Raw genomic sequence first — 12,540 nt, forward strand, 5'->3', positions numbered from 1 at the left:
TACCGTTTAAGGTCTAGCAAATGTGAAGAAACACCTACAGTCATAATAGATCTTCTTTAAGTATTTTAACAGTTTGCTAATTAAAAACAGGGAAGTCTGTATTTTCTAAAAGTCTTTGACTGATTTCAAATGGAAATCTAATTACTATGATTCATGGATCTTTTCATACTAGGACTTGTAAGGTTTTCAGAACAGAACAACATGTTAGTAGTATGCAGCTCACACTTTATCAGACAATACATCTATTTAAAACAGCTTCCAAAGTACACCAACACAATTACACAAATTACAGGAGTTGTCTAATAAGCTGACCTTGAGCCGTGTCTGCCAAAAGAAAATGTGTTGCAGGAACTGCTATATAGTGTAGGGAGAAATAACCTGTTTATTAAAGAACACTTTTAAGGTGCCATGCACTATATTGTTACATAATATTTTAGGAATCTTTGGCTTTATTATCATTCAGACAAGAGCTATAATAATCAGACCTGAATCTTTGGCTGACTGGAACCATTGGGAGATACAGGGCAAATGATGCTCACTCTCTTAAATGAGAGTAATAAAATATGTTCGAACAATACAGAGGCTTCGAAGCAATCAAAGCATTGTATGAAGTTACACAGATGACTACACTGCCCTTTTATCTGGCCTTCTGTTACACTACTGTTACAAAGTTATATTAAGACAATAAAAACAAAAAGATTAAAGGAAAATATCCCTTTTTAAGTATATATTCTTCAGACGTAACCTTCTTCAGAAGGTTTGACCTTGTTTGATAAATTTAATCAGTCATCCAAATAGCATTGCCTGTACTGCTCTTGCGAATGGTGGCTGAGGATGGAAAATCTCAGAACATAATACTACAGAACTATTAAAAAAAAAAAAAAAAGTAGAAAGGAAAGCAAGCAGGAAGACAAGCATGATTGAAGGAAGAGGGGATGCAGGAAGGAAGGAAGGAAGGAAGAAAGGAAGGAAGGGGAACACAAGACAAGTAATTGTCACTGCATTTGGCTTATTTTTTTCAACAAATTTTTAAAGTTTCCCACTCAATAGCATTCTATATATGACTATTAGAACATTCTCAGGATGATTCTGTTACAATTCTGCACAGAGTCGAAGCCATACACAAAATGAACATTTGTTATTGTTGTTGTTGTTCCTAGTAGAAATGCTTCTGAAAAATCTGTGGTAACTCATCCATGCAAGTACAAACTTTTTTCCTCACTCACTACAAATCTTGACCCATGTTGACTCCATAATTTATTGTGGAATTTGAGAGTTCTGAAAATACTTCCCTTTCCATACAAAAAATGAACTGGCAAATGGTTGGCTTTCCTTTTCTTTTTCAAGACAATTACCTATGTAGAGTAATAAGTTCAATGACCACAAAGTGGTTTATACTGCCTGTCAGCAGTTTCACTGATTGCCTGTATATAAAAACTCATGCCATACATGCACCCTAAAACTGCTAGAAAGAAACTTTAGTTCAAATTGTTTAAATCATGCATTTTTTCAGAAAACTGAAAACATTTCTAGCTGTTTTTGGCAAGTGATTTTATAGATTTGTGTATGTATTTTGTCAGTTTCAACAGTATGTACAAGGTCAATATCCATCCAGTTTCACAGAATCACAGAACTGTAGGGGACCTCAAGAGATCATCGGATCCAACCCCCCTGCCAAAGTAGGTTCCTTAGAGCAGGCTGCCCAGGTAGGTGTCCAGAAGGGCCTTGAATATCTCCAGAGAAGGAGACTCCACAGCCTCCCTGGGCAGCCTGTCCCAGTGCTCCATCACCCTCACCGTGAAGAAGTTCTTTCGCATGTTGGTGCAGAAGTTCCTGTGCTCCATTTTGTGGCCATTACCCCTTTTCCTGTCCCCACAAACCACTGAAAAGAGGCTGGCCAAATCCCTCTGTCTCCCACACTTAGGATACTAAGATACTACATTGATAAGATCCCTTCTCATTCTTCTTTTTTTCCAGGCTGAACAGACCCAGGTCTCTCAGCCTTTCCTCATAAGGAAGATGCTCCAGGCCCTGTATCATCTTTGTGGCCCTCCGCTGGACTCTTTCTAGGAGATCCCTCTCCTTTTTTGTACCGGGGAGCCCAGAACTGGACACAGTACTCCAGGTGAGGCCTGACCAGGTCAGAGAAGAGGGGGAGGATCACCTCCCTTGACCTGCTGGCCAGGCTCCTTTTAATGCATGCCAGGATCCCATGGGCCTTCTTGGACACCAGGGCACACTGCTGGCTCATGGTCAACCTGTCATCCACCAGGACCCCCAGGTCTTTCTATTTCATATCCAGCTTATTACAGAATCTGAAAATATATTGTTTAAATATTTTAACATTATATTACATTATATTATACTACATTTAAGCAGTGTGTTAATACATTGACGTTATATTTTATTAATATGTTTTATTAATATAGTAAGATCTAATATTCTTAGTAATGAAGAACAAAAACACACAAAGGTAGATGAATTTCCTAATACTGGTCTCTGTCCTTCCCCACCAGTCAGCCACAGCAGCTGTGATTTCAGGCAGGAAGTCATGCCTCACCCTCCAATGTTCAACTGAGACAAGCCCAGACCCTGCAGCCCTTAGCATAAACTCTGGGTATGGTCACCTTGCCTACACACGCAAGCTGAAGTGTTGTGACACCAGTCTGTCTGGGCAGGTTGTGCAACTGACACACACAACTTGCATGATAACATAAAGCTAGCCCAGGTAATGTCTGAATGAGCTGGTCACATATGAAGTGGCTGCAGTACAGTCATGGGACTAGTTTTTCATGTCTATCTTCACTGTTCAGACATGTGAAGATGCAATGCAGTTTGTAATATTCGTGGATTATTTTGCTTTATTGGTGGTAGAGAACCATACAAGTTGTCCTGTCCTAATGGTAGAGAACCATACCAGTTGTCCCATTCTAGTAGTGAATTACAAACCTTTATACTCAGAGGGAATCAGTTTTTCTACGGGTTTGCATGCCAATTATTTTTTGGCAGAGTTGCTTTGGCCTACATCACCTCTCCTAAACATTCTTTTGACCTCATCCAGTTTTCTGTTTCTTTTTTTTTTTTTTTTTTTTCCAAATTCTAGTGTTACATTTTACCTATTTTCAGTTGTTTCCAAGCTAAGTAAAGTCTAGCCCATTGTCAGCATTTGCAGGTATATTCAGTAAACAAGATCTTTTTAACAGCTGTCCTCCCTCTCTTGTCCTCCACAGCTTGGTGTAAAATGCACCAAAATAGTTCGTTGATTCTCTGAGTGCTGAATCACTAACAGCTGTAAGCGAAAATACACTTCTGAAGACATTTCTGTCCTGTGGAGGAGGAGGAATGCTTTGAAACTCATCTTTCATGCAGTGATTCACTGATAACAACTTAGGATTTGTTTGTTCTCCCATGAAAATGGAAAGCCAAAACTTATCAAAAGTCTCATGAACAGCCAGCTGCTGATGAAGACCTCCATGAATGTGAAGTACACTTGGCCATCTATTTCCACAAGACAAGCAAAAAGTATACTAATAACCATTATTTGGACACAGTCCAACATAAATGCTGTTACTCAGAAGCCTGGGACAGGAAGTTATACCTGGCTGAGCAAAATGTCAGATGTCCCACTCATGTCTGCAAGACAAGGGTGAGGCTGGAACAAGGCTGAATCCTACTCACATGTAGTACTATTAATCTGCTGTTGACAGACTGAGCAAGAAAATTGGAAAGAAAAAAAAAAAAAAAAAAAAAAGGGAGAGAGAGAGAGAGCTGTTAAGAGAAGAGTAGCAGCTGAGCAGTCAACGTGGAATGAACAGGAAACACAGCACCAGAGGTAAAGAAGAAATAAGAAGAATGGAAGAGTCTGAGTGTGCCAGAAGTATGTGAGAGTGTCCTTTTTTTTTTTTTTTTTTTTTCCTCAGGACTGACTGGGAAGGAAAGTTGTCACTCAAAATGAAATTATTTTGGCCATAAAGACAAACATTTTAATTATCAGGTCAAGGGAAAACAGACCATGTGCCAGGTCTTTGGGCTTCTCCACTCTGCAAAGTAGCATGCAGTGAAGAGATATCCAGGCTACATGTATGGGAACCCAAAACAACAAGCTCACATGGCAGGGTGGATTTACCAGCTGAAAACCTTGCCAGTGAGCTACCATAAGGTATGCCATCCCGGTGTTGCTGCAGCTAGGTAAAAGCTGGTGCAAGTCTCCCTAAATTACCCTGCTTTCCTCCCAGTTACGGTTATCGTGAACACGTGAGACCACTTGTCTCATCTGAGTGTTGCATAAAGGCAGAGATATTACAGAGACACTTTAAAATTTCATACTGTCCCATGTACAGGAAAGTACTGCAGGTAGAAGTAGAGAAAACTGAGACTACTGATGTGCCAATGTATCTGCCAGAGGGTTTGTAGCTGAGCGAGAGGTAGCACTTATCAGACATGAACTGTGTTTGCTGTGCAACAACAATTAGGATCACTAATGATGACCTGCTTCATTACTCCACATGTTGCATCCAAGCGAGCTGGCATTCAGGATAACAGAGCTTAGGTCAGTAAAGGTCAGTTTTAAGTCCTATGGCACAGCTGTGAATGCAAGCTATTTAAATGGTATGCATGCCGTGTTTGGATTAGAGATTCTGTACGCTGCTGCTCTCGTGCCTGTGTTACTTGATGCCCTGGAAGAGTGGTCTGCTGCTTGAAATTATTTACTATCTCAAAACCATTTAAAAGTGTATCTAAATGACAAGTATGCCCCAAAAGGCAGTGTCACTTTCCTCATACTGTTGCTTGAGATGTTGCTAGCTTACCTGCTTACTGTAAACCATTACCTGACATTTAAAGTATACCACAGAAACAGAGCCTTGGACTGGTGCAGCAAAATGCAGGGACCATTTATGGAGAAGAAAACCAGGCAATTTTTAAGTACATTGTAATTTATTACATCACTTTTCTGAATGAAAACTTTTCTTTTAGGGATGGGACCCCCCTTTGGAGTACTGCAGAAGGAGAAAATGTTATTCCAAAACTCTGAAGTGCATGTTATTAAAAATATGTCCATGGAAATGTGAGATTTGAAGTAATTTACACTTCCAGAATTTAGAAAGGAAAGCAACACACACACACCAATGTCTATTTAGAGTAGTCAATGAGTCTAAGAGATGAATTATGGCTATATCAACTACCAGTCACAGCCTCAGTGGCTCAGTGCTGCATAGCTCACTATACATCAACAGTGAAAGCTGTTTGACAACACTCCGCAGAAGAGCAAAGGTGATAAGGAGACAACTGTACAAAAACTACTGACACTAACACTAAAATAGCTCCAGGTCCGCTGCAGCTGGCAGTGCAGGGGCACATTTGACAAAGATCACCTGCTTTTCAGAGCACTTTGTTGGGATAAAAAAGCTCTCTTCCCTGTAGTTTGCAGGGGTAATAGACACATTTCTTATCTAATGCTTAAATCCAGGCAAACAGATGTAGCACAACAAACTCTCTGAGGGCAAATTTGAGCTGACAGTCCAAATTAATTCTTGCACTATTAAAATGGTCCCCATTAAAATAAGGGAAGTCTGAGAACAAAACATACCCACAGACACAGGCACACAAAATACTGCACAGCTATTCTTGGCAAAAATGTAAACAGACTTTCCAGAGTCGCAAAAGAAATGTGCCATGGTTATTGTGTCTAATGAAACTTATTTACAATGTTGCTGTGAGCAGGATGTTCTTACAGTCAGGTTATGGCTTGCTCTGTGCTGGACAGAGGTGGCAGGAAAGTAAAAAAGGCCAAACCCAGCCCTGCAGAATGATTGGGACAGTCTGGAGACTGTGTTTCCTGCTCCCATTTCAAGTGGAGCTGAGCAGCTTTACTTACTGCTCTGCTCTGGTTTATTGCCTATTACATATGTTATCTTCCTTTGTTTTAAAGCACAATGAAAGAAAGTAGTCATGCTTGGTAAAGAGGAACATTACATTTACAAAGGATATATTCCATTCTGAAATGCTACCTGACCTGGTTAAACAAAATCTCAAGATCATGTGATGAGATCCTACTGCATGAAGTTTTACACGATGCATTAAAATTAACTATGTCTTCCCCTCACAACTCATCTCTAATTCTGACACATCCACTGCTGACACAGAAGTGTCTGTGGAAGCTGGCCACTGTGCTTCTGCAAAGCTCTATGCCCCAGCATAACTGGGCATGAACTCGGGCTAAATTTACCCATGGATGTTTGTGGTGAGTGGCATGGTATTCCAGTTGTCCTAAAATAGCATAGTGGTGATGAATGCACGTCTGCTTTCTAAGTTTCTCATCACTTAATTTACTCCAATGAGTTCTTTCACTGTCTTATACTTTATTACTGTTATTATTTTTCTGGGTTGTTTTTTGGTACATAAACTTCCTGTTCAGAGGACTCATGAATGAAGAAATATATATGCTAGAATGGGATCATACTTCTCTGAAGCTAAAGTGGGCCATTGACATCTTGGTTTATCTATACTACCAAGTGACTTGAAGTCTTCAGAGTTTATTGCTCCATCCATCATACATGCACATGTTCATCTGCTGCTCATCAGGTTTCAGTTCCATGCTTTACGTGATGCAGCCCTTTTCCAGAGCAGCCACATCAGCATGCTTCTTGTGTAGCTGGTATCCTACAAACACCCCCTCATGAAGCACACCATGTTTGCATGGGATTTCCCCATTCTTCCCACAGCATACACTGAAAGCAGAACTAGCACATTAGGAAACAAGATGCCACAAGCATGGTGCTATATTTACCCAGCCTGTGCTACAGACCTCAGCTGGGCATGCCTCTCAGTCATAGGTAAGCTTGCAAGAAAACTGTATCCTCAGCTATTTCTAATTTTTTACATTTTCCTTTGCACAGTGATTGTCTGCTAAAAATCTTTACCATTCTAAAATGTGAACACCAGAGATGTTGGCAGATGACTGACTCAAAAAGCTAACAGCTAAGGACAGTATCTTGATGGTCAGACTTGAAGGCCCTTTTCCTGAATTCAGAGCCACATGAGGGAGCATGAGCTTACAGAGGGTTTCAGTGAAGCGGGAGTTTATGGGACAGGTATTAAGGGAAGATATCCATTGGACAGATATTAAGGGAAGATGTCCTAATCATTTCTTGTGTAGCTGGTATCCTACAGACATCCCCTTTGTTAGGGCCCAATTCAACAGTTCTGAGCAAAGCAGAAGAGCTATCCATTTTAGCACTGAGCATTTTTGTTTTGGTTTTCTTTTTGCACTTACACAAAAATGGACCCTTAAAACTCAGTCAACTACAGGTGTCAAAGCTTCATCTAAAAATAAATAAATAAATAAATAAATCTTTCCAATTATATAAACTATACTGTTAAACAAACAAAGGTCTCTTTCCCCATTACTACCAGAATACTAAAGAGAAGCCAGAGATATTTATTAAAAAAAAAAAAAAAAAACAAAAACAAAAACAAAAACAAAACAAAACAAAACAAAAAAAAAAAAAAAAAAAAAAAAAAAAAAAAAAACAGTAAAACCTTAGAAACCTGCTGGTTTTAGTGGGAATGCACAGCTGCAAACAAAAGCAAAATTCAGCCTCCTATTTCCTATCTGTACCTGGCTGTTCACAAGATGTTGGTTTCCTCGGCAATGAGGCAAAAAGCTTTCAAGTATGGAGTGGAAATTTCTGGGCAGGATTTTAGTTGTATTTACATCATCTTGACAGTTTGGCATGGGACCACAACGCTGAGAGATTTATAAGATGAAAGAATTTACACTGCAAGTCAGATAATCCCCAGAAGAAATTTGCTGCATATAACTGTATTCCAAATCATATTTTAAAATTATAAAACAATGTTGAAGCAATGTAAGGAGACGTGGAACAATTCAAAGCTAAGTTGCCCCTCCTATCCTCAACTTCCTCTGTTGTACCAGCAGAATGCCACACGCACATACACTGACCTGCAAATACCAGAGGCTGGCGCTACCAAAAGAAACACGGTTTTACTAAGGAAAAAAGAAACTTGGTTTGCACACCTGCCACATAGATCTGCATCATTTGAGTTTAGAGTTATGTGAATGCATTTCCAAAGAGGCTAATACTGTGTGTGCCAAAGGTTTGCATAGAATGACATACTAAATATTAAATATTAAATGACATATGAAATATCAGACCACAGAAAAAGGGTTTATAATGGAAACACTGACTGAACTATACCAATTACAAGTGCTGGTACACCACATGTCCGTCCAGCACATGACAGTTCATCTCTCTGAAAAACAAGATCTACAGTGACAGAAGCTTAGCAGTGGTATTGGCCTCTGGTATGTGGATGGTCAGACACAAGAAGCAAACTACAACAACCAAAGTACGGTTCTGCGGGCCAAAAAATGCCAGCAGTTGATGATCCAAACCTCTGACAAAATTTCCCTGTTTTCTGAAGTACTGTGGCATGAATGGGCACAACACTGTGCTCACTCATCTGTGTAGGTACTGCTCCCAGCATCCCACAGCCCCGTGGAGCTGAACCAGTACCACGACTGTGTGGTTTCCCATTAATCATGAGCGGTGCTGCTGCCGAGCCGGGCAGCTTGAAGGAGCATAAAGTTAACAGGAACAGCAGGGAAAGCAGAGATGGGCACCAAATTTTCAGTAGTATCCTCAAAAGTGCAGGAAAACCTATGTATCCTTACGTAAATGAGAAGAAGACAAGAATTATTTTAATGTCAAATCAAGACATCTTCACAGCCTGTTCTAAGTTAGCACTCTCTGGCCATTCCCAAGCACTAATGACTAATAGTTAAGGTGACTTGCTTTGCATATGTGGGAACTGGGTACAAAACAAACAAACAAACAAAAAACTCATTATAAACGGAGTGGCAGGTAAAATGACCAATCTGGACCATCCTGCTTTGAATGGTGCACTGATAAGCAATGATGAAGGGTCTTGACCTCTTTTGTATCTGTACTCACCTCTTCATTGTTCTTGGTGACCCTTTTGGAGCTTAGGAACATCTGAAACCTACAGCTCCTTTTACTGTGTGAAAACAACTTTCACTTTATGAATGACATTAAGGCCATAAAATCAAAAGCAATTAAAAATACAATGGTTATGGTTATTATATTAAAAATACAATGGTTAAATTAAAAATACAGTGGTTATAACCACTTTGTGTCTATATTTGTCTAGTGCCTTGTCTGCTCACATTGATTCTATCAAAAATAAGAGCCTACACTAAAAACTTATCAGGTAGGGGCTACAGTTGCAAGGAAATTCTGAATATTGACTGAATTTTGTTCCTTTGAATGGCAGTCAGTCTCACTAAAGTCTAATACAACTTGAAATGGTAATGCATGTGTTTCCTGTTGAACTGTGGGTTCCATAGACTGGATTAAAGCCTTAATACTACGAAGATACTCTTCACACAGGTTGTCTTCTGCCCTGAAAATGCACCCACTCGTAGAGCAGAGCCCAACATACGCTCAGGGAAAAGCAGTGCTGCTCAGTAGGAATTTGACAGATGCGTGGGGTTTGGTGGTGGCGGTGTTTTGTATTTTGTTTTTTTGGGGGCGCGTTTTTTTGGTCTTTGATAAGCCTCCTGTTCCCGGCAGGGACCGAGAGCCGAGGCAGGGCTGTTCCAGAGGCATCCCGCGGAGAGCGGCGGCGGAACCTGCGCGGGGCGGCGCACGGCGACACGGGGCGCACGGCGACACGGGGCGAGCGGGAGCGCGCTCGGGGGCGAGCGGGGACCCGGGGCTTCCCCGGGGGGGCTTCCCTGCTCCGCCACCGTCAGCGGGGGGTCTGCAGCGCCCCGAGGGGTGGGTCAGCGAGCCGGGGTGCCGGCGGCGCCCTTACCTTCGCCGTGCAGCGCCCAGGGCAGATGCGCGAAGTCCCACTCGTATCCGCAGGCGCTGTCCTCAAAGGCGCACGACCCGGGCGACAGCAGGGCGGCCCCGGCCAGCCGCAGAGCTGCAAAGGGACAAAGCCAGCCCCGGTCACGGCACGGCCGGCTCGGGGGGTGGTTGTGGTGGGGGGGGACGGGACTCGGGCTCCGCTCCCCCCCCCACCGTGGGCAGCGCCCCCCAGCCCCCTGCCCGGCCGCCGCTTACCGTGCGCGGCGAGCAGGCAGAGCCGTAGCATCTTCGGCGCCGGGGGAGCGAGGGCTGGCGGCGGCGGCGGGGCGGGAGCGCGGCGGGGCGGGGAACGAGCGGGGCGGCGGCGGGACCCAGCCCCGGATCGGGGCGGGGGGGCTCGGGTCGTGTCGGGGATGGGGGCGCCGCAGCCCCCCGGGGGCGACCCGCTGGGTAGGAGCAAGGTCCGGGTCGGGTTGGGGGGGGTGGTCTCCGTCTTTGGGGTCGTGCTCGCTGCTGGGCACTGCGAGCGGAGCCCGGCTGTGCCTCGCTGTCCTCCGCCGCCGGGTATTTATGCTGCTCGGTGCGGTGCCCCCTCGCACCCGTCTGCGGAGCACAAAGCGGCTCCCACCCCCTGTGCCGCCCCGGCCCGCCCTGCCCCTCTGCTGCCCCGCGGGGCTGGCCGCCCGCCCTGGTACCCGGCTCCTCTGCGACCTCCGGGCTGCGCAGGGATCGGCAACCTCCGCCTCTGGGCTGTCCCCGTCGGGGAAAAGTTTCCTCCTCACCGCCGCCCCGAATTGCCCCCCTCTGGTGTCAGCCCCGCGGCTCTCACCTGCACCCGGACCCGCACCGCTGGGCACACACACACACACACACACGCGCGCGCGCGCGCGGGGTTTTTCTTCAGCCCTCGTGGAAAATGTGCAGCCTGCACAGGCTGCTTCAGTTACGTGGCTTTTACTTTACTTATTGTTAGCAAATTCCGGCGTGCAACACCAGTTTTAAAAGGCTCCTAGCAAAGGCACATGAACCCGGTAAAAATATCTCTTGCACCCGGTGATCCCTAAATGCATCCCTAAATAACTGTCATGTAGCCTCTAATACACTTATCATAAAACCACTCCTGAATCCCATACGGTATCTAGAGCCTTTCCCCATAAACTGACAGAGGCACTAGGTCCCTATAACCACACTGATGTCTTGCACAATGGCTCCAGCCCTCACACAGTTCATGCTTGGTCTGAGAAGGGTTTTGGCTGACAGGCTTTTTTATTACTATTATTTATAATATCAGATTACCCACACATGTAGTCTACCTCTTGAATAATCCCTCCCAAATGTGTTCTGTTTTAAAGGCATGCTTTTGTACCCAGAAGAACAGACTGTGCTCTCATGGGTAGGGCATGCCTGCTTGCTTTGGGGAATGGCAGAGAAAGGTTCATGGCCCATTTCATAACAAACATAATGATACTCAATATTTTTTGTGCATGAAAGAAGCAGGCATCTAATTTTCAGTCCTTCCATTGTAAGAGGACTGGAGCAGCATCTACCTTGGGGATAAACATTCACAGTTTAATTTTGATTTTGCTGGGTATTAATTAGTGCAATCTCTTCAGCTTCCCACAGACAATTTAATAGTGCCTGCATCCCTCATTCATTTGTTCATACAACGGTGCTCTCAGGTTTTTTGTTGTTGTTGTTGTTGTTGTTGTTTGTTTTTGCTCAGCTAGCTGGGTAACACAGCATTTCCTGCACAATACACCTTCCAAAAACTCTATGTCTCCTTTCCTTTCCTGTAAGGGCCAGGACTGTGGCAGTGCCCTGGGTTCTTCTGCTGTGACATTTACCTGTACACTTTGCAGTATTCACAGTACTTCTGTAACACAGCATTCACAGTTGTTAGTTTAGCTTTGTCTTGAAGTCAAAGATACAAACTTTCTCAGACCCTTCAATCTTGCTTCTCTGCCAGCATCCCAAACAGAGGCCATGTGTGTTCAGACCTGAGCACCCACAATAAAATCAGGAAGTTATTGTAATTTCCAGTGAAACACTTCACACTTGAGCAGCAACCCACTCGCAGCATGTGGAAGTGGTGTGTCCAGAAACAGACTCTGAATGCCCACACAAACATATTCTCTGCTCCTCCCAGGGACACGTGCCAGGCCTCCCTGGAAACACTGTGAAATGAAAATTGGTGTCAAAAATATCTGGCACAGGCTTCTCCCAGAATGCTTCTTCTCAGGTAGTAGAAAAACTTTCCCACTTCAGAAATTAACTCATCTCATGTGGGTTTTTAATAAAACCAGTGGTCTTGAGCAGAACAGGTAATCTTTAATTTTTTTTTTTATTTATTTTTTTTCTGTTTGACCTGTGGTTTCCAGAACAAGGAGACTTCTAGTACCTATTTCAGGGAAAGTACAGGGGTATAAACAATCAAGAAGAGAGGGCACCCCCAGCTCTGCTCTGAACTTTGGTGAAAGCTGCATTATCCCCTTGAAAAAGTTCACAAAACATTCCTCTATTTTCAGGGTTCCCCATTCCATCTCCTCCTTCAAGGGATGAAGCCTTGACGAGATCCAGGACTCAGATCATTTTAACTCTATTTATGCTCTGCTTTTAGCATGTTTTGTATTTTCAGGTTTGTTTTTATACATTTCAGGCTCCTTGGGTAGTTTCTTGCAGTATG

The 12,540-nt window shown here is 43.6% G+C and overlaps 1 protein-coding gene across 2 annotated transcripts in view; it reads right to left on the reverse strand.

The window, feature by feature from the left end:
* MAMDC2 (MAM domain containing 2) overlaps positions 1–10,291 on the reverse strand; it is a 64,039-nt gene extending 53,748 nt beyond the window's left edge. For both annotated transcript variants that reach the window (XM_084504748.1, XM_084504749.1), the window contains exons 1-2: positions 10,113–10,291; positions 9,859–9,972 (exon numbers count right to left, since the gene is read on the reverse strand). In XM_084504748.1, the coding sequence (XP_084360874.1) occupies positions 9,859–9,972; positions 10,113–10,143 (145 nt within the window). In that variant the 5' untranslated portion in view covers positions 10,144–10,291. The remainder of the gene's footprint in view (positions 1–9,858; positions 9,973–10,112) is intronic.
* Positions 10,292–12,540: the final 2,249 nt, after the last annotated feature.

This window comes from Aythya ferina, assembly GCF_964211825.1.
Source record: "Aythya ferina genome assembly, chromosome: Z".
Lineage (NCBI taxonomy): Eukaryota > Metazoa > Chordata > Aves > Anseriformes > Anatidae > Aythya > Aythya ferina.